At 37.2% G+C, this 26,582-nt stretch overlaps 1 protein-coding gene across 6 annotated transcripts in view; it reads left to right on the top strand.

Annotated features, from left to right (window-relative positions):
- Positions 1-25,304, top strand: part of kdm4c (lysine (K)-specific demethylase 4C) — a 28,120-nt gene extending 2,816 nt beyond the window's left edge. For 2 of the 6 annotated variants that reach the window (XM_051916240.1, XM_051916323.1), the window contains exons 4-11: positions 122-236; positions 1,634-1,827; positions 1,958-2,007; positions 2,109-2,212; positions 2,336-2,473; positions 2,600-2,792; positions 5,281-5,447; positions 6,299-6,536. In XM_051916240.1, coding sequence (XP_051772200.1) covers positions 122-236; positions 1,634-1,827; positions 1,958-2,007; positions 2,109-2,212; positions 2,336-2,473; positions 2,600-2,792; positions 5,281-5,315 — 829 coding nt within the window. In that variant the 3' untranslated portion in view covers positions 5,316-5,447; positions 6,299-6,536. Of the gene's footprint in view, positions 1-121; positions 237-1,633; positions 1,828-1,957; positions 2,008-2,108; positions 2,213-2,335; positions 2,474-2,599; positions 2,793-5,280; positions 5,469-6,298; positions 8,044-10,207; positions 10,320-10,749; positions 10,932-11,023; positions 11,244-13,621; positions 13,699-13,824; positions 13,881-14,052; positions 14,162-21,957; positions 22,147-23,417; positions 23,589-23,810; positions 23,931-24,016; positions 24,110-24,642 lie in introns of those variants that run through there. The other 4 variants (XM_051915907.1, XM_051915989.1, XM_051916075.1 and 1 more) reach the window with 4 other exon arrangements.
- Positions 25,305-26,582: the final 1,278 nt, after the last annotated feature.

Genomic DNA, 26,582 nt, shown 5'->3' on the forward strand with positions numbered 1-26,582 from the left:
TGTTTTATTTGTTGTTATGTGCTGGACTTCTAATGCACTCTGTAATGAGTTTTCTTTTAAATGATGGATTGACCTATATATTCGTTAAGGCCATCTGGAGATGTGTGATTTACCTACTCAGGTACTGCACACCTCGCTACCTGAACTATGAAGACCTGGAGAGGAAGTACTGGAAGAATCTCACGTTTGTCTCGCCCATCTATGGTGCTGATGTGAGCGGCACACTCTACGATGAGGTGAGGATGCAGGTGGAGCAAAACTCTTGTCCTCTGAACATCCAGAGTAACATACCTCAAATGGAATGTGAATAGCATATGTGTTATAAAAAGGATAACACAGTGTTCTTGGCTGGTTGCAGTTCAAAAAAGGGATTTCAAAAATAAGTACTGGTACTTTGTTACTAAATCGCTACAATCGCTATTATTACAAAATCACTACAATAGTCTGTTATGCTCTTACTACTGTTATTTTTATAATATTAATTAAACAGCATTATTAACAAAAAAAAACTTTTTATTTTTTTGTTCAGTTTTTTTATTACTGACTGTTTACTTGAATGATTACTTTAAAAAAAAAAAACTTGGCAGCGGCTATTTGCAATAGATGCTATTTACACTAAGTGAAAATAGCATATTTTCTTAGCGATATATGCTATTTACACTGACTGAAAATGGCAATATATTCTATTTACACTAAGTGACAATAGCTGCATTTTCTTAGCGATATGCTATTTACACTAGGTGAAAATAGCGATAAATGCTATCTATACTTTATATTGGCAGATACTATTTGCATCTCAATATTTTTGTACATTAGCAGGATGCAATAATAAATGATTAATTGATTAAAATTATTAAATGGATGCTGCCTTATTGGGAGAGCAAAAACCCTCCCTACACCTACCCCTAATTACCTAAATAACACTTTTAATATTATTTAACACTCGTTCGTAGTTTATTTCCACTTTTAGAACATTATTTTTATTTTTATTGAAAATAAATGCACGCTCTGCAAAAGGCGGATTCAAACCCGTGTTAAAAGCCAGGTCTGTGAGCCTTACCACTGAAGATGTTGAATTCTGCGCGTCTTTTTTTAAAACTTGAGTGGCCCAACCAGACATTGGTGGGCGGAGCTAGTGTAAATAGCATTAGCCAACAAGGGACGCTATTTGCACTTAGTGTAAATAGACACTCCAAAAAAACTTTTAGCGATTTAGTTTTACTTTTAGTTTATTTAATTGAGAAATACTTGAAGGCCTCATGCCATTATGTTGATTTAATGTGCTACTATTATTATGAGTATTTAAAATGGGAGTGTGTATAATATAATATATTATTTGCTATTAATTCCGGTCATTCAGTTATTCTTAAGCTGTGATTGAAATTATTATTGAGTATTGTGAAATTTCACTGCTTTGAAATATACCATGAATGATTACCATAAAGAATTACCAGAATATTTACATGGTATTTTAAGATAATCTGAGTATACACCTAAAAATATAAAAACGCATAAAAAAAGTACAGAAATAATTATTACAGTCTGGGTAGTGCCATGGTTCTTTCTTATTTGTGCTGTATACTGGTAAGGAGGTGATAATTTTGATAGATGTTTTTTGCCCCTCTTATCTCAGGGCATTGAAGAATGGAACATCGGGCACTTGAACTCAATCTTGGATGTGATCGAGGAGGACTGTGGTGTGTCCATTCAGGGAGTAAACACACCCTATCTGTACTTTGGAATGTGGAAGACCAGCTTCTCCTGGCACACGGAGGACATGGACCTCTACAGCATCAACTACCTGCACTTTGGCGAGCCCAAATCCTGGTAGGGCTTGCTGTGGTTTTCTGTGTTTCTTCAGCACGCATAGCTCTATTTGGACTTCTTTCTTCTTGTACCTCTCCTAAGGACCAGGAATTTCCCAATTTCTTAATAAATAAATATACAAATTTCACAGGTATGCCATCCCTCCAGAACATGGGAAGAGATTGGAGCGTCTCGCTACAGGTAAAACTTTAAAGTAGACCTATAAAGTTGTCTTTTAAAGGAATGTGCAACATAAATATACTGCATTGTACTGGGTGTGATAAATGTGTCTTTGTCCTTAGGTTTCTTTCCTAACAGCTTTAAAAGCTGTGAGGCGTTTCTGAGACACAAGATGACACTGATATCCCCCTCTGTACTAAAGAAATACAGCATACCATTTGATAAGGCAATCCACAGTCTAATTTGTTTTTAGAATATTATTTAATTTTAGTTCACTATTTTAGTTTTAAGAATAATGTTGCTGTGTTTTCCATGTATGTTTTCACAATAAATTGATATATTATTACAGATAACACAGGAAGCGGGGGAGTTTATGATCACATTTCCCTATGGTTACCATGCTGGCTTCAACCATGGCTTTAACTGTGCTGAATCCACCAATTTTGCCAGCATCCGGTGGATTGATTATGGAAAAGTTGCCACGCAGGTACTAAGAAGCACTTAATAACAGCTGTTGCTGATGTAAATCTGGCAACTTCATGTTACTGTTCCTTCATCTACAGCTGGTCAACATTTCACACTTTATATCTGTGGAAAATCTGTTTTCTTGCAGTGTACATGCAGTAAGGACATGGTGAAGATCTCCATGGATCCGTTTGTCAGACGATTCCAGCCGGATCGCTATCAGGCTTGGACACAAGGCAAAGACTCATGCTCATTGGATCACACCCTGGCCACACCCAGCACCACACCAGAGCTGCAGAGCTGGCTTCAGAGACGTCGCAGAAAGCACCCTCCACCACAAGGTATTATCAGGGTTTCAACAAGCGTCGCTATAGCAGGTATTAGTGTATACTGTTGTCTTCTATGGTCAGTTTTCTCTTTCAGGTCAACTACAACAGTTTGAGCAGCAAATAAGTCTATTAATAGTCGGCATGAAACTGAGGTTGCGAAGGTCTTTTCTTCCATATTGTGAAGTATATCCAAGTGAAATGGCTTGAGAAAAAAATGTAGGGCAGGGATGGATTTCGTCCTCGGGAACTGATTGGATCGTAGGAAGTTGGGCGTTGCTTACTAAATCTGAATGCCACTTTGCAGTCAGTTGTGGATATTTAGTCCCACCCTCCGCTGATACAAATGTCATGAAGAGATCAGATGACTTTTTGAGGGGGAGGGGAGGCTAAAGTTAGGGTAGGCAATTTTCGGAGAGGTTAACAATAGCGAGCTAGCTTTGAAAGCATAAGATCCCACCCTCCCTCCAAAATTATGCCTCCTCCAAAAACTTGCGTACAGCAGGGAGCAAATAAAAGCATCACGAGAGATGGCGTTAAACTACCTCATGTCTTAAAGCACACACCATTACAATATTAATGAACATAAACGACTTAAAGAGCACTGACCTGTACCACTTGACTGCTGCAGATTCATTTTGCCGTTGATAGTGTTGCCACTGAAACGCATAAATTCGAGTCACAAACTGCTCCGAGTAAAACGTCACGGGTTGCCATCACTTACAAATTACAGTAGTTATGGCGTGAACGCAGCATGAGCTAAGTGTTTTGGTTCAGGAAGAACTGTAAAAGGTGGCAGCTGTTTTGGTTGTGTGCTCGGTGACTGAGGTCTGTCTGACTTTGCATAGCATGAAACGTGCTGATGACGCATGATGTCTGCGTGAGAAGGGTGCACAGGGATATCGAAATACATACGTTGACAGGCAGGTAGGACATTGTATCGTTGCACTCGGAATGAGGGCAATGATTGGATAAACATTTTATGGTCCTACACTTTCCTCAGACAATATATACATATAAATACATTTAGACCACTTAACTTAGTGATTGCTATCAGGATGTGAAGAGACTTTCAATTAGCATAACAAAAAATGTTTCTGGAACAAATTGCTTACTCTGCCTTTAATGTTTTTGATTAAAGCTTATGAGTGCACATACATTTAAAAAAATGATGTGCATGGGTAAATCATTTATAATAAGGAAGCGGCTATTTACATAAGTGCAAATAGCGATAGATGCTATTTACACTATGTAAAAATAGCAGTATTTTCTTCACTTTAAGTGTAAATAATAGTCAGATGCAAATAGATACTATTTGCACCTCAGTTTATTGTGATATTAAACAGTATGCAACTATAACAACATATTCAGTGTATATGATTATGTTTATTAAAATCATAAATGGACGCTGCTTTATTGGGACATTACTTATCCCCATCTATAAAGCACTTACCACTAACCTTACCTGTTAAACACTTTATTCCCACTATTAAATACCGTTAGGCACTTTATTTCCACTTTTCAAATAGTTTCTTAATTCTTATTCAAAACAAACTCCTCTTTGAGCTAATATGCAATGGAAAAAGGGAGAAGAATACGTTTGTAAAAAGGCGGATTTGAACTTGAGTCGGATGCTTCTAAAGCTAGTGCTAGCCGCCTTACACTCCATACCACTGATCCTGTTATCAGCGGGATTTCTTATGTAATTTTGTCTGGCTCAATCAGGCAATGGTGGATGGAGTTGGGGTAAATAGCATCTGCCAACAAGGCGGGCTATTTGCACTTGGTGTAAATAGGCACTCCGTTATAATAAACACTGCAACATTCTGTAAAAAAAAAAAAAAAAAAAAAAAATTGTCACTTTTGATTTCATGGTGACTTTAAGGTTCTGACCAGTGTTTTATTGTTAACTAAAATTGTTAAAAGTCATTTTTATTTATTGGACTAAAGTTGAAATAAAATATAAATATTAGATGGAAAACTTAAAAAAAAAAAAAAAAAAAAAAAAAAAAATTAGAAATGTTTCTTTGGCAACTAACTGAAATCATTTTAATACTTATTTTGCTAAAACTGAAATAAAATAAATTAAATCTAAATATAAATATTTAAAAGAGTGACAAAAGAACAAAAATTACTAAAAATTAAAATGAAAACTGAAAATATAAAAATAAGAGCCATTTCAAAATTAATAATACAATATTATATAAATAGTACTAAAATAACACTGGCACTGACATTTGTTATTGTCATGGTAATTTAAGAAGGCACAGTAAGTAGCCTACAACAGGCCTGCATACTTGTTGTTTTTGCCCAACATTCAAGTCTAAGTTTGTCTAAGTCTTGAACAAAATATTACAAAGTACTTACAAATTCTCAGACCTATTATAGTTATAAACATATAGAGCCATATGATGCCAAATACCCAAATGTCTTCTCTATGAGCATTTTTTGAACAATAAAAAAAACAGTGGTCAGTGTGTGATTAATCTTTTTGTATCAACAGTCTCCATTATCCACGCACATGCTCCAAACGATTGAAGACTGTGGACACCGCACCAGTGAAGGGAGGTAGTCGGAGGAGTAGAGGGGCAGCTTTAACATCAAAAGACAAGGAAGAGGAAGACACAGTGAAACAACAAAAAGAATCGCAGTACTCAACCGAATTAAGAGGCTAGTATCTCTATTATTTTTGTAAGTTCACAATACATTCCACAAATACACAAAGCCGAGACGTTTGCATTTGTCCTCTGATTCAGAAATACATGTAAATACATTTGCATTTTTATTTTCTGTGGTATTGATTCTTGAATATAATCTGTGATCTGTTAACACACTCACATTAAGATACAGACTGTGTTCGACAGTATCAGTATATCAGACAGCATTTTGTTTCAGAGTAGTCCTAGTTCATCACAACACCACATTTTTACAGAATGTAAATGAACACTGTTCACTATGAACACAAATTACCATAACTAAAATAATCCAAAATTATCTAAATAAATTGATTTCTTCTTAAAATTAAATGTACACTACCGTTCAAAGGTTTGCAGTCAGTAGGATTTTTTATTTTTTTGGAAAACATTAATACTTTTATTCAGCAAGTATGCATTAAATTGATCAAAAGTGAACAGTAAAGATATTTATGATATTACAAAAGATTTATATTTCAAATAAATGCTGTTCTTTTGAATTTTCTATCCATCTAAGACACTGAAGACTGGAGTAATGGCTGCTGAAATTTCAGCTTTGCCATCACAGGAATAAATTACATTTTAAAGTATATTGACATAGAAAACGTTTTTATTTTTATTTTTATTTTTATAATAGTTCACAGTATTACTGTTTTTACTGTATTTGTGATCAAATGAATGCACCCTTGGTGAAAATAAAAGACTTCTTTCAAAAACATTAAAACAAATCCCCCAACTTTGGAATAGTAGTGTATGCTCAACACCTACATGTGTATATCTCTGAAAACATGTTTTATTGTTCCATGACACTTGTTTTGTCTTTTTTAGGGCTCACTGGTCCATGTCGACAAATGTGTGTTGTTAAAGTAACAAGAGTGGAGAGTGATTTGCTGGCCCACTCTACCACACAAGTCAAAGATGCTTCACCTGAGCGACTCTCGACCCCTCCACTTACCTCCACATCCAGTCAGAGTGACCCTGATCCTGGTCACGCAAGCTCCCAGACATCTGTAAATTTGAATGAAGGTCGAGTATCCACAAACACAGTTTCCACTGCACAGCCTGGGCCTGAACCAACCTCAGAGAGTGACATCACTGTGGATGTGACTCTGGACTCAGAAAGAACTGCTGAAAGTCCTAATCAATCAGACTGTGAATCTGTCTCAGAAATGAGTGCACCTTCTGTTCCTGTGACCCATTCACAGAGACGTAGCTCCACTGGTGCTGCAGTTTTATTTTCGGAAAGTGATTCCCAACAGGCTAAAATTGAAACAGAAGAGACGGTCGCTGATATCTTGACTGAGAGCAGCATCGATTACGGCACATCAGCACTTTACAAGGAGCAAAGCTCGATCCGTCTGCACTCTGCTCTACAGGGTTCAGAAACCTTGGAGAACAGAACAAACTTTGAAATCCAGACTGCTCCATTTTGTGAAATGCCTCTTCTAATGCCTGAGCTCACAGAAGAGAGAGTCAATCCTCATTCTCTCGCACCTGAAATGCCCTCGCTGACTCTTGCTGTACGACCCGAATCTGCAAATCACAGACCTCACAGTCCGAGCAGTACTGCACCTGTTCTCCATCTGGAAAAATCACACTCGCCTCCTGTTATAACAGATGATGCGGGGACTTGTTCTGAAAAAGCGTGTCCCAACTGGCCCTTTGTTGTACCCCAAGAAAGTGCAAGCCAATCACATAATACAATCTCAGACACCTTTATAGCAAAACCAGCATCTCCTTCTTTGGTGACACAGTGGGAGCCACCAGAGGAGTCCAAACAGGAAGGACATGAACACACATGCCCGTCTACAGACCAGAACACTCAACATGAGTCCATTTCGCAGTTTAAAATCACTACTCACAGTATTTTACAACATTCTACAGTAGCAGACATGGATTTTATAGATTCCCGCAACTCTGAAATGACCAATAACTCAGCAGAAAGAGGGGACAAACAAACTTCTCTAACTCTTGAAGAGCAGACTAGCTCTCTCACGTCCTCCCAAGGTCCCTTCGTCGAGTCCAAACCCTTCACCATTTGGAAAAACCTCAATTCCCAGAATCCCGCAGTGCTAATTGAGAGCTTGCAGCCCGAGCTGGTAATGGGTCTTACCACAGGTGTAAGCAGTCTCACAGAATATGCCCATGACTCTCTGCCCTACACCATGTGGTCCGAATCAGGGTGCCAACAAGAAAAGTTCCCAGATTCTCCGAACTCTTCACCATGCACCCAGACCTGGACCAACCTGGAGCCCATTCCCATGCAGTGTTGTAGTGCAGACGTTTCTCTAAATGCCCCCTTAGATCTCAAGCAGCAGAACGTCGAGGTGGAACCAGCTGAAGCTTGTGTGCTCAGTGAGCAGACAGGCTCTCAGGAACCTCTCGAGGAAGATTTTAAAGGGCAGGAGTATTATGAAGGTGTGAAGTCAGAGCATGATGGGTCTGTGAGCGACTCTGATTCGTGTGAATCGGGAGAAAAAGGTGCTGACAGCAGCAGTGAATCCAGTGAGGAGAACGCCATGAGTGACCCAGAGTATGAGGGACCGGGCCTGGAGCCAGGGGAAGTCTGTACAGTGAGTTCTGGTGCTACAGCATGACAAGCAATAAAATCAACTGCAGTGACAAGACATTTTGCCAATCGCTTGGTCATTCTGGATTGTTTATATTATTTTAGATTTTACCTTTTTTTTTTTTTGGTTGTTGTTTATGTATACTTTATTATTTATGTTGTTGTTTTTATTTAATATATCATATATATACATATACATACACAGTGCATCTGGAAAGTATTTACAGTGCTTTGCTTTTTCCACATTTCGTTATGTTACAGCCTTATTCCAAAAGGGATTAAATTCATTATTTTTCCCAAAATTCTACAAACAATACCCCATAATGACAACAGGAAAGAACTTTTTTTGAAATCTTAGCAAATTTATTAAAAAAAAATTCACATATACGTAAATCACATATACATAAGTATTCACAGCCTTTGCTCAGTACTTTGTTGAAGCACCTTTGGCACCAATTACAGCCTCAAGTCTTTTTGAGTATGATGCTACAAGCTTTGGGCAGTTTCTCCCATTCCTCTTTGCAGGACCTCTCAAGCTCCATCAGGTTGAATGCACAGCCATTTTCAGTTCTCTCTAGAGATGTTCAATCGGGTTCAAGTCTGGGCTCTGGCTGGGCCGCTCAAGGACATTCACAGAGTTGTCCCGTAGCCACTCTTTTGTTAATCTTGGCTGTGTGCTTAGGGTCATTTTCCTGTTGGAAGATGAACCTTTGCCCCAGTCTGAGGTCCAGAGCGCTCTGGAGCAGGTTTTCATCAAAGATGTCTCTGTACATTGCTGCATTCATCTTTTCCTCAATCCTGACTAGTCTCCCAGTTCCTGCCGCTGAAAAACATCCCCACAGCATGATGCTGCCACCATCATGCTTCATTGTAGGGATGGAATCAGTCAGGTAATGAGCGGTGCCTGGTTTCCTCCAGACATGACGCTTGCTATTCAGGCCAAATAGTTCAATATTTGTTTCATCAGACCAGAGAATTTTGTTTCTCATGGTCTGAGAGTCCTTCAGGCAGAATGTCATATGCCTTTTACTGAGGAGTGGCTTCCGTCTGGCATACAGGCCATACAGGCCTGATTGGTGGAGTGCTGCAGAGATGGTTGTTCTTCTGGAAGGTTCTCCTCTCTCCACAGAGAAACGCTGAAGCTCTGTCAGAGTGACCATCTGGTTCTTGGTCACCTCCCTGACAAAGGCCCTTCTCCCCCAATCACTCAGTTTGGCCGGGCACCCCGCTCTAGGAAGAGTCCTGGTGGTTCCAAACTTCTTCCATTTACGGATGATGGAGGCCACTGTGCTCATTGGGACCTTCAATGCTGCAGAAATTTTTCGGTACCCTTCCCCAGATCTGTGCCTCGATACAATCCTGTCTCGGAGGTCTACAGACAATTCCTTGGACTTCATGGCTTGGTTTGTGCTCTGACATGCACTGTTAACTGTGGGACCTTAAATAGACAGGTGTGTGCCTTTCCAAATCATGTCCAATCAACTGAATTTACCACAGGTGGACTCCAATCAAGTTGTAGAAACATCTCAAGGATGATCAGTGGAAACAGGATGCACATGAGCTTAATTTTGAGTGTCATGTCGGTTTTTATTTTTAATAAATTTGCAAAGATTTCAAACAAACTTCTTTCATGTTGTCATTATGGGGTATTGTTTGTAGAATTTTGAGGAAAATAATGAATTTAATCCCTTTTGGAATAAGGCTGTAACATAACAAAATGTGGAAATAGTGAAGCTCAGTGAATACTTTCTGGATGCACTGTATATATATATATATATATATATATAATTTTTTTTTTTTTTTTTTTGTAGCAATGTAAGTCTTTACTGTCTTTTGAGGAATTTAATGCATCCTTTTTAAATAAAAGTATTTATTAAGTTTTAATTTTATTGACCCTAAACTTTTGAATGGTAATGTATATTAATTTTCTTTTAATCCAGTGAATTTGATTTGTGAGAACCTTTTCTGTACACATAAATCAGAACACTTACTTAATTACTGTTCACACATTCACAAATTGTAAACAAAGCTTAACAGTGCCAAAGAATTAATAAATGTGCAGATAATGTATATACACATGTACAATAAAAGTAGCAACAATATTTTTGAAAAGTGTACTGTCTCTTTCACTGACCTCCTCTTTGTCTCTGTCTTTTTTGCTTTCATAGTATCACATGCAAACTGTTAAGAAGACTACCAAGAGTTGGCGTCACCCCCTTAGAAAGCCCACAGCAAGAGCAGTACCCAGTGCTGTGAAACAGCAGGCTGCCAGCGATGATGGTGGATGTTTAACTGTTTTTATTTTATTTAGCAAAAAAATAGCTTACAGTTATGGAGGAGAAAAATAAGAAAAGTAACACAAATATGTTACTCTTATTTGTAACATTTAATACTCTAATTTGGAACTTATTTGTAACGTTATGCATGTACCATTTATTAAACTGTAACTCTGTCCTGAATATGTATCTTTACTGCATGTTGTCATAGGACAGAATTACACTAATAATGTGTTGTTGCGTTCTGTTTGTGGAATTTTTAATGATTCATCTATGTACACAAGCAGACACACCATGCATGCATTTTTCAGCATCTCACACCTTGCACGCAAGCACTTTTAAGAAGCTGTGTCAAGTTAAACAATTAATCTTACTAACTTAACATGTTAAATTGACAGCCCTAGAGTAAATATTTACTTGTGTGTGTGTCTCAGAGACTGTAGAGGAGTGTGAAACTAAAGAAGAAGAGCCAGAAACTGAGGAATGGGCAAAGCCTTTAGTGCATCTGTGGCAACACAGAAAACCTCATCTTCAATATGAACGAGAGTACAACACAACTGCAGCTCAAACTGCTCCACACTGTGCTGTCTGCACCCTTTTCATGCCATACCATCAGGTAACTTATGTAGACAGATACTAATCGGGTTGTGTATTTGTGCCATGTGATGCAAAAACATTTATTCCAAACTCTTGTTTTTTATCTCGCAGCCTGAGAATTTAGAGGAGAGAAGGCATGATGTCTTGATGAGTGCTGCCACAGAGTCTCAGGGGTCATGTTCACAGGAGGCAGGCTTGAGATCGCGACCTTTGATCCCTGAAATTTGCTTTGCATACCAGGAGGGCCCATGCCCCTTGAACACACTACTGGAGGAGGATGGATCCAGTCCTCTTGTGGCCTGCAACAGCTGCTGTGTTCAAGTTCATGCCAGTATGTCACTGAGATCACTCAACAACACAGTTAATAAATGAAAGGCCCCAAATATCATGATCCTGTGGCAAGGGAACCCCTTTTTAAAATATCATTACATATTAAATATTATAAAACCATTCAAAAGTTTGGGGTCTGTAAGTTTTTTAATATTTATATAAGTCTCTTATGCTTAAAATACAGTAAAAACAGTAATATTGTGAAATATTACAATTTAAAATAACTGTTGTCTATTTTAATATATATTAAAATGTAATTTATTCCTGTGAGGCAAAGCTGAATTTTCAGCAGCTTTTACATCAGTCTTCAGTGTCACATGATCCTTCAGAAATCATTCTAATATTCTTCTTCTTCATAGTATTAGAAACATTTCTTATTATTATCTGTGTTGAAAACAGCTGTCCGGTTTAATTTTTTTGTGATGATATATATTTTTCAGGATTCTTTGATGAAAGAAAGTAAAAAAAACAAACTGCATGTATTTGAAATAGCAATGTTCTGTAATAATGTAGTTTTTACTGCCAATTCTGATCAGTTTACGCCTTCCATGCTGAATAAAAGTATTAATTTCTTTAAAAAAAAATTCAAATGGTAGTTTTTATAATTTATTAAATTTGTAAGTTACAAATATTAAATTATAAAATATAGACCCGTTTATAATATGTGTACTATATTAATACTTATTTACTTTTTTATTTAACTTATAAAAACAAAATATTATTTATTCAATTAAGTAAATGTTTTTTATATTACCACTGTACTAAAGCAATTTATTATAATATCTGAAAATCATTACTATTAAATTGACTATATTTTTAAATTGACTATACTATTAAAAACTATATTTTTCTGCTCACTTCTAGAGTAATGTTATTATAATGATATATAAACTGGAAGAGAAACATTTTTACTTCATTTACATTTTTTGTTCTATGATTTAGGGCTGTTAATAGAATAAAATAACGTAATTAATCTCATGATTTCTGACCTTTTAGAAAGAAAATTCTGTATACAGTCGTGCTCAAAAGTTTACATACCCCTTGCAGAATCTGCAAAATGTTAATTATTTTTACAAAATAAGAGGGATCATACGAAATGCATGTTATTTTTAATTTTGGTACTGTCCTGAATAAGATATTTTACATAAAAGATGTTTACATATAGTCCACAAGACGAAACAATAGCTGAATTTATAAAAATTACCTCGTTCAAAAGTTCACATACCCTTTATTCTTAATACTGTGTGTCGTTACCTAGATGATCCACAACTGTTTTTTTTTTTGTTTGTTTGTTTTGTGATGGTTGTTTATGGGTCCCTTGCTTGTCCTGAGCAGTTAAACTGGCTGCTGTTTTTCAGAAAAATCCTTCAGGTCCTAAAAATTCTTCAGTTTCCCAGCATCTTTTGCATATTTTAACTCTTTCCAGCAGTGACTGTATGATTTTGAGACAACTGGGGGACTCAAACACAACTGTTAAAAAAGGTTCAAACATTCACTGATGCTTCAGAAGGAAACACGGTGCATTAAGAGCTGGGGCGTGAAAACTTTTGAACAGGATGAAATTTTTCTTTTTAAAATTTTTTGTTCAAATATCATTTTTTTTCATTTAGTACTGCCCTTCGGAAGCAACAGAAGATACATGTTTCCCGGAAGACAAATAAAACAATTTACAATTTACCTTGATCTTCAAATTAAAAAAGTTTTCACCCCCTGGCTTTTAATGTTTCCTAGTAGAACATTTGAACCTTTTTTAAATAGTTGTGTTTGAGTCAAGTTGTCTTCAGTGTGAAAAAACGGATCTCAAAATCATACAGTCACTGCTGGAAAGGGTTCAAATATGCAAAAGATGCTGGAAAACTGACATATTTGCAGGACCTGAAGGATTTTTCTGAAGAACAGCGACCAGTTTAATTGCTCAGGAAAAACAAGGGACTTGAACAACCATAACAAAACAAACAAACAAACAAATAAACTAACAAACAAAAAACAGTTGTGGATCATCTAGGTAACGACACACAATATTAAGAATCAAGGGTATGTAAACTTTTGAACAGGGTCATTTTTATAAATTCAGTTATTTTTTGTCTTGTGGACTATATGTAAACATCTTTTATGCAAAATATCTATTCAGGACAGTATAAATAAAAAATAAATTTTGTATGATCCCTCTTATTTTGTTAAAATAATTAACATTTTTCCATATTCATCAAAGGGGTATGTAAACTTTTGAGCACAACAGTATGTGTTAAAGAAATGATTGTGTTAAATTTAATAATTAATATCTTAAGCATGCACATTAACTCTGACAAACTTAAAAAATACATGTTGTAAAAAAATATAGCTTGGTATAGAAAATGTAAAAGTTTGATTGGTCCACAGGTTGCTACGGTGTTGCTGTTCATGATGTTAGCCCAGTGTGGACATGTGACCGATGTGTGAGCGGAGACTTTGCAGCTGTACGTAATCATGCAGTCAGTTAACATTTACTGTAACAGCATCATTTATGGACTACTTAAATGTTTGCTTACCTTTGTTAAATTATGGCTGATATCTGTCTCTGTTCTGTGTGTGTTTTATTCCAGGGATGCTGTTTGTGTAACCTGAGGGGAGGTGCATTAAAGAGAACATCAGATGACAGGTAAGCTCCCTTATTCAGATCTCTTAATGCTAATATGGTTTTATTAAATCAAAACAGAGCAGACGACTGAGTAATTCATATAGACATTATAAGCAAATAGGAGTTCAGCAAAGCCAGTGTTCTTAGATATTAGTGAATAAGATAAGCAGCTCATGAATTATATATGCTGTAGATGGGCCCATGTGATGTGTGCTGTGGGTCTCCCGGAGGTGAAGTTCATAGATGTGGTGAAGAGAGCTCCTATTGACATCAGTGCCATACCTGTACAGAGATATAAACTGGTGAGTAATAAACACACACACTCACATTTGAATATGTGGTTTACGGGGACTCTCTATAGGCGTAATGTTTTTATACTGTATATTCTGTATATTCTATCCCCTTATACTTAATCTACCCCTAAACCTACCCATCACATAAAACTTTCAGCATTTTTTGTGGCAAACAAAACAAAAGCTGTTTAGTATGTTTTTCAAGCCATTTGTGTCACGGAGACACAAGAAGTGTCCTCATAAACCATGTTTATGTTGTAATACCTGTGTCATTATACACATTTGTGTCATCATAATCAAAGCTGAGAAATTTAATGTCTCTTGGGGCACCAGTGTAGAACTAAAGCTAAAATGAATGTTGGTAACTTTAGGTTACTTCTGTAACCCCGGTTCTCTGATAATAGTAGTGAGGTGTCTCACTAGGGGAAACGCCTTGGGTGTGACCAATTCTGGAAGCACCAATTACACCACCTCTGTCAGTTGGAAAACCTATCATGTCAGTGATGCTGGAGTCCAACCTCACTAGTATATATCGCTGTTAACGGTCCCCACTTCATTCTCAGTGTATCTCTTCTCCATGCAACTGCAAGGAGGGGGAAGTGTAGTAAGATACCTCACTTCTGTTATCAGAGAACCGGGTTTACGTAGGAGCTTTAAATCAATACTATAGGCTCGAAAGGGGGCAGAGATAGTGCATTAAGAATCACAGACAGATCCCACAGCTGAATTAGTGAAACCTTGAAACCCTGTTCAAGCGTTGTGCACCTCTAATGAACCTGCATACAAAAAAAAAAAAAAAAACCTGCATACGACTGGGTGTTGACCTATGATATTCTTGTCAATCCCCACATGGCACACAGAAGTAGCTGCAAGATAAACCTTAACAGTTGAAAAGGCTTTACCCTTACCAAAAGTTCTTGCAGAAAACATAACACATCTGAGAACAGAGCAGAGAAAAGGAACAATGTGTCTGTGTGTGCACCATCACATTTAAACACATTCCATTTCTGATCATATGCAGAGCGTGTTGAAGCCACTCTCTCATTCTGAATAGTGTCAATCACCCTTGAAGGCAAACCTGTGCTTGTGAGAGGAGGTCCCTGCACAGCGGGAGAGGCCAAGACTGGTCGCACAGCTGGATTATTACACTCATAGGTGCACCTTCTCTCGCCAGAGAGAAGAATAGAGGGCAATGAATGTTTTCAAGAAAGGCGAAGAGATCTTTGGCAGCACAGCCGAACTGGCTCACTACCTGAGGGTGGGGAGTCCCTTCTCCATACAGAGGATTCCTCTGGACAGGAAATCTGCCCCCACATTCATTATTCCCAGGACATGCGTTGCCCATAGTGAATGAAAATGCTTCATGCCCCACAAAATCACTTTTCATGCCAGACCGTGAAGCTGAGGAGAACGTGTGTCTCCCTGGCGATTTACGTATTCCACCACCTTTGTGTTGTCTGATCTGATAAAAATGTGGTGGTTCCTCAGGAACTGCAAAAATGTTTAATTGTTTCATACTGTTTACAGTTCTAAGAAGTTTATTTGTGCATTCTGTAGCAAGTGTGGCCATTTCCCTTTTGCTATTTTGCCCTTGCACACTGCACCCCAACCTGAGAGTGATACAAACATTGTCACCACCTTTCTCAGAGAAACTGCCCCCAGCACAGTCCCGATTTGAAAAACACGTGATCCCTTCAGTGACGGAGAGGATGCATGCAAATTGATGATACTATCACTTTGCGGTTGAGGTGGCATTTTGGACACTAATGCTGCACTGCTGTCCAGTGTTAAACTCTACAGTGCTCGCAAATGTCCCAGTGGATTAACCGAGACCGTCAAGGCCATCAGTCCCAGAAGACGTAAACATAGTCTGAATGGGACCATCTTCCTTTTCTAAGAAAGGGATAAACAGCCGCAAACTGACCTGATGCTCTCCTCCAACAGAAATGCTTGATATAGGTCTGAGTTCAGTCTGAGATTATCTTTTATGTGTCAACAAGCAGCTTTTCGTCTCATTTATTTTGAAACCTACGTTTTTTAAATGAGACACAAGCACCTTTGTATCTGGCGGCGCACAGATGAGCAGTCGCCCAAATAAGCTGACACTCTGAGACCCACTGTTTTTAGTGAAATCAGAGCTGCTTCGACACAATTGTTCAACACTTTCTGGGCTAATGAGATCCTGAAAGGACTTGTCAAAAATTTGTAGGCTGTGCCTTGATAGGCAAACCTGAGGGATTTTCTGTGCCCGGAAGATGCTTATGTGAAAATATGCATCCTTCAGATCAACTGACGTAAGCAGGTCTCTGGGATGAATAAAGTGAGATAACACCCTTAACGTCAACATTTTGAACTTGTACTTTCTTAAGTGTTTGTTGAAGTTCCACAAATCCAGAATGGGACGGAGCCACCCCAGAGCTCTTGCTTACTAGCGACGGAGCTAGGGGTTGCAGCTCTTAATCTGATATTTTTGTGTGTATTTTTGTTTTTATTCTCACACACTTCTGTGCCCTTGGCCCACTGCCTGGATGCACAGGGAACATTTTTATTCCTTTTATATAAGAGCATTTTTGTAAACTCTCCTCCTCTCTCTTGCATAACTCCTTGGGTGGAGAGGGGAGAAGCAACATGGGGCCACTGGGTGCCAACACTGCAACAAGAGAACTTCTTTCCTTTGAAAATTTTGCTTGAATCACACCTCGATGCTTCTTTGCTAGAGGGGGGAACAAGACTCCTGTACTGTGAAGAAGGGTGCTACAATGACTTTGTGAGCGCTGTAGCCCTTCTTTTGATTCAAAAACAGACCACTGGTTAGGTTGCCCGCCTCGTCTTTCCCCCCTTGAGGTTGAGCTGGGCGATGCTTAATCTCTGCTGCCACAAACAAGGCCTTACCTCTGTGCTGGGGCTGTTTTAGGTGATACTCCGCCTACATTGACTGCTGCGGTGGGCGGCCTAGGGTTTCTGTACCCTGACTGTCCCCGTCTGGAAGCAGAGGAAAATCCAGGACGCATGGGTTGGGGGGTGGGGTTCAAGCAGTTGGCTTCTTGGGGAGGCACTTTTCAAAAGCTTCTCCATCCTTCTTGCATAAGTTGCACTGTTGATGCATATTTGTCACTGCTGCACCGAAAAGGGCTTTCAGCTCCACTAGGGACATCAAGGAACTCCCTCTCCGACAAACCTGACAGACCCAACCACAGGGCTCTTTCACCCACCACGGCCAAGCTCATGCTTCTTTCACAACAGAAGTAGGCAGACACGAGGATGGAATCAATCAGACATTAATGAAGATACTTTAAAGAAGAACAACTCAGGAACATAAGGCAACGTAAAGAATCAACACAGGTAACACAGGCAACACAGGTCCAATCTGATAGTTCTCAGAAAATGAACTGTAACTTAGTGAATACTAATCACAAAAAAATTAGACTTATGTCTAAAGAAACATTGAAATGTCAGGTTTTAAATCGTGTAAGTCAAATCGAAAACAAAAATTCTCTGTTTATGTAATCTGAATGAAAAGAGACACATGTCAGACGCCCGTGATTCAGCTCATTATCCGCTAATGCGGCCACGCCCACGGAGCGAGCGCTATTCAGACGCAAATTCTGAGGCAATACATGTATACATCATCTCAATCGTGTATTTATTATCTTGAAAAGTGTTTATCTGCATGTTATAGCGATCTCTGGAAGCCTCTGTTAGTTCCCGGAATGTCACATGATATGCCTCTTCTTTTACGGAGATATTTGTGGACTAAAGGTGCACAGAGCGCCCTCCGGCTGCAAGTATGAATTGAAAACACAGTATCTAGCGCTCACAGTGATGACAATAGATATTGAATAAATATTACTCCTCTGTATAGAAAATTGACATAAACATTTGAGAATCCATCAATATTTCTCCAAATGTGCATGCTTTTAAGCATATTAAGAAATTACGGTCAATATAAGATTTTAAGAGTCAAAATGTGAAGTTTGAGTCTTAGATCTTTTTAATGATGTATAGTTTGTCAACTGCACATTAACATTTAGGCTATATAATATGACAAATATATTAGCCTATATAAAATGCCATAGAGGTAGGAATGTTCAGACGCTTTGCATCACAGAAATACATTATATTATAAAGTATATTAAAATAGAAAACCATTATTTGGTTAGAGACTTAAGACTTCTTTTAAAAAAAATGTGTCCAATCTTTTGACTGGTACTGTAATTTAACATAGGCCTATACAAAATTTTTTTCACATGATGTGCAATAATACGTGCATGCATGAGATCACAAAAATCATGTTTTTTTTTGTCAAGAGTGGACATTAATCCTCTTATCAGCATGATCACAGAGGGTTTTTTCACAGCCTACCTGACTGAAAGAGCTCATTATGCGGCTCATTATGTGAATCTTTTGTCTTCTCAGGTGTGAATCACGGCATTATTCATGAAGATTCACACCTCCACGCATACTGTGTTTCTTGACAAAAAATGTCTTAGAAAATTTTAATCTCTCTATTGTTTTATATGAACGAGTAGGCAGGATAATTTTTACATCATTTTGAAGCAAAAACTCCAATACCCAGAGGTCTTGTGAACACAGATTTAATATATTTTTTTTGGCCTTATTTCAGTGACTTAAGTTTTTTGTTTTTTCAATAACCACGCATAAACGTTATTCCTTCAAAAACACAAACATGTACATACATGTTCCCCACATATTATTGTAGCCTAGTTCGTGCTGAATACAGTGTAATGACACTTTTGTCATTAATATGTTTACGAACAACTGAAAAAAGCACAAATGTCAGGGCATGTCAAAAATTCTCCAGGGCCCCAAAAATCCTCAGACCCCAGAGGGTTAATGAGGTAATGAAAGGTTGCATTTGGACTGCACTTCAGTCCAGACTGAACACTCGTGTAAGCTGAGATGACCATCAGCTCCACAATAAAGGCACAGATGATTTTTGGATGTGCCGCTGGCGTTCTGTGGATAAGATGTGAAATGAGTCCACTTGCATCAGCTCGGGCGGGTATTGCAGGGTAAGTAATTCCTGATGGCATGCGACTACGTACTGAGAAATGTGGATGGAGCGCTGGATGAGGTTTTCGAGGCCAATGGTATCATCATAATGAGATACCATTGCAGCTGCAGCGGAGGTGAGAGACCCTGTCGGTAGGTAGAGCTGCTTCATTCCAGCTGCCAATGTGTGGAATCGTAGAGCATACTCCATAACTGATGATTTTCCTTGACGCAACTTACACAGTTAATCATGGACTGAGATTTCATTAGCAGATTAACCAAAAACTTAAAATCATTGGTGAATGCTTCAAAGGATTGTATGGTGGGGCTGGCTTGTTCCCAAATGGTCTTTGCTCATTGTAAAGCGCGGCTGATGAGGAGAGAATATATGCAATTTTTTGTTCTATCTGTCCACTGCTGCTGCATTTCGGAGAGGAGTGAGCATTGAAGTTGCCACTGCAATCCTCTGCCGCACCAGCAAAGGTCACTGGGTGGGCCATGGGACTGGCTGGTGCTATTGCTGAGGAAGAGATGAATTGAGTAAGTAGCATTTGATGCAACTGTGAACTTGGTCAGTGAATGGATCGGTGGAATCAGAAGTGGCAGCCCTGGAATCCATCTACACCTCATTGGTCTGGTCTTCTGTCACAACAGAAGAAGGCAGACACGAGGATAGAATAAACAAGACTTTAATGAAGATACTTCAGAGAATAACAACTCAGGAATGTGAGGCAACGTAAAGAATCCACACAGGTAACTTGGGTTTGTCCTAGAAATGTCACATCTCTGCGACACATGCTGGGGTGGCTGGAATCAGCTGATTGCCTGCACTCTGACTGGGGAAGTTCGCGACGACAGCCTCTTCTTATCATATAAACCCCTCTCCGTGCATTGGCCTTCCTGCTGAGATGGCCAGTCAATAGAGAGTTTAGCAGCTGTTCTCCTACACATCTAAATGAGATCCAATTCCCCTGGCATGGGGGAGGGGGACTTATTCATGGCACTGCCACAGCTAGCAGTGATATATACTAAGGAGGCGGGACTTTGTCTGTCACCTGACAAACGTGGTGTAATTGGTGCTTCCAGGATTGGTCATGCCCAGACATTTCGTATAGTGAGATACCGAACGAAAGTTTGAAAGAGAACACTTTACTCTCTCATTCATTAGTTTCACTTTCCTCTACAGTTTCTGAGACACACACACAAATATAGTCATAACCAAGACTTTATTTAATTAAAAATACAGTAAAAACAGTAATATTGTGAAATATTATTACAATTTAAAATAACTGTTTTCTGTTTGAATATATTTTGTAAAGTAATTTATTCCTGTGATGACAAAGCTGAATTTTCAGCATCATTACTCCAGTCTTCAGTGTCACATGATCCTTCAGAAATCATTCTAATATGCTGATTTGCTGCTCAAGAAACATTTATGCTTATTATCAATGTTGAAAACAGTTGTGTACTTTTTTTCAGGATTCCTTGATGAATAGAAAGTGCAAAAGAACAGCATTTATCTGAAATACAAAGCTTTTGTAGCATTATACACTACCATTCAAAAGTTTGGGGTCAGTAAGAATTTTTATTTTTATTTTTTTGAAAAGAAATGAAAGAAATTAATACTTTTATTCAGCAAGGATGCATTAAATCGATCAAAAGTGACAGTAAAGACATTTATAATGTTACAAAAGATTATATTTCAAATAAATGCTGTTCTTTTGAACTTCAAAGAATCAAAGAATCCTGAAAAAAAAATAATGTACACAAATATTTTGTACAATTGTACACAATAAATGTTTCTTTAGCAGCAGACCAGGATATTAGAATGATTTCTGAAGGATCATGTGACACTGAAGTCTGGAGTAATGATGCTGTAAATTCAGCAATTCAAACAGAAAACAGTAATTTTAAATTGTAGTAATATTTCACAATATTACTGTTTTTACTGTATTTTTAATTAAATAAATGCAGTCTTGGTGAGCAGACGAAACCTCTTTTAAAAACATTAAAAATCTTACCGATTCCAAACTTATATATACATATATATATATATATATATATATATATTAAATATTAATAAACAAAAACCCATTAAAGTTAAAGTTATAGTTCACCCAAAAAATTACAATTCTGTCATCATTTACTCACCATGGCCTCATGGCCATTGTAGCCTAAAAGGTTATATGTAATAAATTCTATGTTAAATCAAATATAATATTTCTTTCTAAAGCTACTTTTTGTAATGTCTGATTGATGCATTTAACACAATAATGACTTTAAATGATCTTTTGGGGGTAATTTCTCAGCCAAATTTGATGTGAGAATATTTTCCGATTAATTAGATTAATTAATCGGCACATTGTGTGATTAATTAGATTAAAAATTTTAATCACTTGACAGCCCTAGCTTTATCATTTAACTAACAATGAACAATACATTTGTTACAGTATTTATTAATTTTCTTAATGTTAGTTAATACAAATACAGCTGTTTATTGGTAGTTCATGTTAGCTTAGGTCCAACTTTTGATTTTAATAATAAATTGGTAAATGTTGAAATTAACATTACTGGTAACTAAGATTAATAAATGCTTTAGAAGTGTTATTAATCATCATTTCATGTTAACTAATGTAGTTATCTAATATTGACCAATGAAACCTTATTGAAAGTGTTACCTGAATGTTTCTTACACTGCTCTTTCAATGTTTCAACAAAGTCTTTGCATTCTTTAATGTTTAATCATATCATCTGTGTACTCTCTCATTTTCTCTCTTTCTCTCTTTTTGTAGAAGTGTATATATTGCCGAAACAGGATAAAAAAGCTGTCTGGAGCATGTATTCAGTGCTCATGTGGCCGTTGCCCCACCTCTTTCCATGTCACCTGTGCACACGCTGCTGGAGTGCCCATGGAGCCTGACGATTGGCCATATGTGGTTTTTATCACCTGTCACAGACACCAGTCACGAAGCTCCAGTTCTGTGAGTACACTTACTGTCACAGTACTTCCAGACAATTCAGAGAATATCTCTAAAATTTCAAGTTAAAAATAAAATGTCAAGCTAAAAAATGACACCATACATCTTGAATACTTGAAATATATATATATATATATTTTGTTTATTTTTCTATTATATTTTCAATATTTTTCTACTATATCTTAATTTAATAGATCTATTTTATATATATATATATATATATATATACAGTCAAACCAAAAATTATTCAGAGATTTTTTTATATTTTTGATATATTTTTACTAGTGGGTGCAGGACACTATAGTTCATTAGTTCATGTATGTAAGTGAGGATAGCAAAATCAAGTAAACTGTGACATATTATACCCCAAAATTCTTCATACAGTGGACTACCAGTAAAATTTGGAACCAAAAATTATTCAGACACTTTGACCTGACTATGTTTTGCTTAAGTGTTATCTGACATAATTAAGATTAATTTTTTCTGACACAGTTTAACTCTGAGATCTTGTCATATTTTATTACCATTTTATTAAACTATAGTGAATAGACTGTATTAATGAATGAAATGTTCAAGGTGTCTGAAAATTCTTTGGTTTGACTGTGTGTGTGTGTGTATATATATATATATATGTATATATATATAAAAATGATTTTTTTTGGGTTTTTTTTTTATTTTGTTTGTTTCATAGGGTTAAGTGTAAGATTTAGTTCACCCAAAAATGAAAATTCTGTTATCAATTGCTCACCCTCATGTCATTCCAAACCCATTAGACTTTTGTTCATGTTTGAAATACAAATAAGATATATTTAATGAAACCTGAGAAAATCTGTCCCTCCATTAAAAGCCCACATAACCAAAACTTTGATGCTTCAAAAAGTTAATAAAGACATGTAAATGGGATTTACATGAATCGAGCGATTTAATCCAAGTCTTCTGAAGGCACGATCACTTTATTTGATGAACAGATTTCATTTAGGCTTTTACTCACATATAAACATTGATCAACACACATACATAGAGCACATAAAATATGATAAATAAAGCTCAAATGTGCTTGCTTGACACATGAGAACCAATGAAGTTTGTTCTTGCGTGTAATGCAAGAATTCAAGTTTCAGCAAGAACCAGTAAGATTTGTTCTCACATGCCAACCAAGTACGGTTGAGCTTCCATTTATAAATATATATTTTTTATATATAAATCAATTTATACAGAAAAAAAACTGTCACATAATTGACCCTTTAACATCAAGATTTTTTTTGTCCCCTCAGAAAGTGAAAGTTAGCAAAAGTGAATTAGAAGTGGGCCAGACAGTGATCTCCAAACACAAGAATCTTCGTTACTACAGCTCACGTGTTACCCAGGTCACGGCCCAAACATTCTATGAAGTCATGTTCGATGATGGCTCATTCAGCAATGATACATTCCCTGAAGACATTGTAGTGAGTGTTTCTATCACTGCTAGCCATTAGTTGTTCTAATTAATAATCTGTGGCATGTTTTTATTGAACTGATGTATGTAAATAAACATAAACATACAAAATATAATCTTACAAAGTTGTCAGCCTCTTATTTTTCACAGAAAGTTCTCATACATTGGGATGTATGAGCACAGTGTTTCTAGCTATTAATCTGAGTGGAATCTATTCTCTTTCACCCCGCAGAGCAGAGATTGTGCCCAGCTTGGACCTCCTGAAGTGGGGGAGGCTGTTCAGGTGAAGTGGCCCGATGGACTTTTTTATGGAGCCAAGTACCTTGGCTCTAACACTTCATATATGTACCAGGTACACGCACTCAAAGTCATATTCTCTTAAGTACTGCTTCTTTATTGCTCTTCTTATCGTTAATGGTATGTCCTGTGTTCTTGTAGGTGGAATTTGAAGATGGATCTCAAGTATTGGCGAAGAGAGAGGACATTTATACACTGGATGAAGACCTGCCCAAAAAAGTCAAAGGTCGTTTGGTGAGTATCACTTAAAGAACTCTTTCTTTAAAGGGTCAGTTCGCCCAAAAATTTTAATTCTGTCAACATTTACTCACCATCATGTTGTTTCAAACCCACAAGTCTTCTGTTCATCTTTGGAACACATCAAAATATTTTTAAAATTTTGAACATTTTCTTTTCAGAAGACCTGGATTAAACCATTTGATTCATATGGATTACTTTTATGATGGCTTTTTGCCCTTTTTGAAGCTTGAACAAAATTATTATGGACATTATGGACAAAATAATAAGAAAATATTAAAAATATCTTCAATTTTGTTTTGAAAATGAACTAAAAACGTTTGGAATGACATGCGGGTGAGAAAAGGATCCCTATTCCTTTGAATAACAAGGAGTTTACCTTGTACTGGAAATACTGTTTGATTTACATATTTTAAATTATGTTTATGTGTTGGTTGAATGTGAATCTTTGGTCGGTGGTGAATGCTTAGCCTTCTGTGGTTTTCTTTATGAATGTTGTTTTGATGTGTTTGTTTATGTGTGCTTTGCAGTCCACGGCATCCAGCATGCGTTTCCAAGATGCATTCTTCACCACACAAGGTGAAAGGAAAAGGCGACGCACTCCAAATTCTCGCTTCCAGACGGATTATATCGCCCATATCAGCCCTCGAACCTTTGCCAGGATCTCAGAAACGCGCAGTAAAGCCAACTAATGGATGAATGGAGTTAAAAGAGCCCTTGAATGACAAGAGGGGCTGTTTTCAATTGTGTTTGAAGATTGTACATCAGTGAGATCATGATTTTTAAAAGTGGCAGAAATACTGTGGTCTCATAAGTCAGGGACAAGAATGTTTTTCTAAATTAGAAGTTTTTCCTGTTATATTTCAGAGGTTTTTCTTGCCTCAAATGGTATTCTGTAGCATCGTAATCTTGTAATTTCCTCCCCAACACTGCTGAGACTAATCTCACCCGCATGCTTGTTTTGTAAATGATTTGTCTTGTATCATGCACCATTCCTAGTCACTGACACTATTAGCGTTGAGCTTAAAATGGTATAAATGCCAAATAAAAAAAAGTTACTACTGATGTCCAGCAAAGCACATGTCACCTTTTACTTAAAATCATGATTTCTTTATTTATTTGGGGGTTTATTTTTTCTTTTCTATGTGGTGCTTACAGCTGTTGACAGAAATTAAAGATGTTTGCTTTGTGATCTGTGCCTTGACCTCAGTTGTTGAAATGCTTCACACTTTGCCATTTAAGTGGGGGTGTCCTCCAAGGAGGCAAGGGAGGCAGTGCCTCCTCAAAAAATTAGGATGAGAAAATATTCCATATTACAAAAATAAAACAATGCAAATATTACAAAATGTGACAATAAAAAGTGTACGTCACTCATTTTTCTAAAGGAATACTGTCCATCAGCGACACCTGCAGGTAAAGTTACAGCAGGAGTCTGCGTCTCTCGTCCCTCCCTTGGAGCTCATAGAGAATCAACAGAGCCCCTAAAGCGTGTGGTGGGTTTAGTAGGGGGTAATAGAGAATGAATGGGGGGAAAGTCACGTGAGAGGAGGCAGTGCCTCCATCGCGTGACCATATATGATTGAATATGTTCGGTTATGATTGGTTTGTGTGATAAATCCTGCCTCGTTTACGTGCGCCTTCCGCTTATCAGTCTGAATGAACAAAACGATGGCATCAATGGAAAGACTAAAATAGTAAGTAAACAGCTCACCCACTTAGATATCACCGCTTTATGTCATGTCAAAATAAAACTTGAAAAGACCTGAAAACATGATGACTGCGGGGGTTTTAGTGAGTGAGCAATAAGCTTGGTGAAATTAAAGATACATCTTCATGTCTGTGTTTACCGAGCATGACTGATGATCCGAAATAAGTTGACTATTAAAAAGAACAGCTAAAAATCAATACGCAATATAAAATATATTGTTTAAAGGGTTAGTTCACCCAAAAATGAAAATAATGTAATTCATTACTCACCCTCATGCCATTCCACACCCGTAAGGCCTTCGTTAATCTTCGGAATGCAAGTTAAGATATTTTTGTTGAAATCCGATGGCTGCATAGCCAGCAATGACATATCCTCTCTCAAGATCCATTAAGGTACTAAAAACATATTTAAATCAGTTCATGTGAGTACAGTGGTTCAATATTAATATTTATAACCTTTATAATATTAATATTAAACCACTGTACTCACATGAACTGATATAAATATGTTTTTGGTACATTAATGGATCTTGAGAGAGGAAATATCATTGCTGGCTATGCATTAATTTGCGTTCCGAAGATGAACGAAGGTCTTACGGGTCTGGAACGGCATGAGGGTGAGTAATAAATTACATTATTTTCATTTTTGGGTGAACTAACCCTTTAACCCTCCATGGTACGGTGTTGCCTCCAGGCAACATAGTCTATTTTAGTTTGTTTTTAATAAAATGAGACTTTTAAAACTTTTAAAAAATAAATAAAA

Source organism: Ctenopharyngodon idella, chromosome 1 (assembly GCF_019924925.1).
Source record: "Ctenopharyngodon idella isolate HZGC_01 chromosome 1, HZGC01, whole genome shotgun sequence".
NCBI lineage: Eukaryota > Metazoa > Chordata > Actinopteri > Cypriniformes > Xenocyprididae > Ctenopharyngodon > Ctenopharyngodon idella.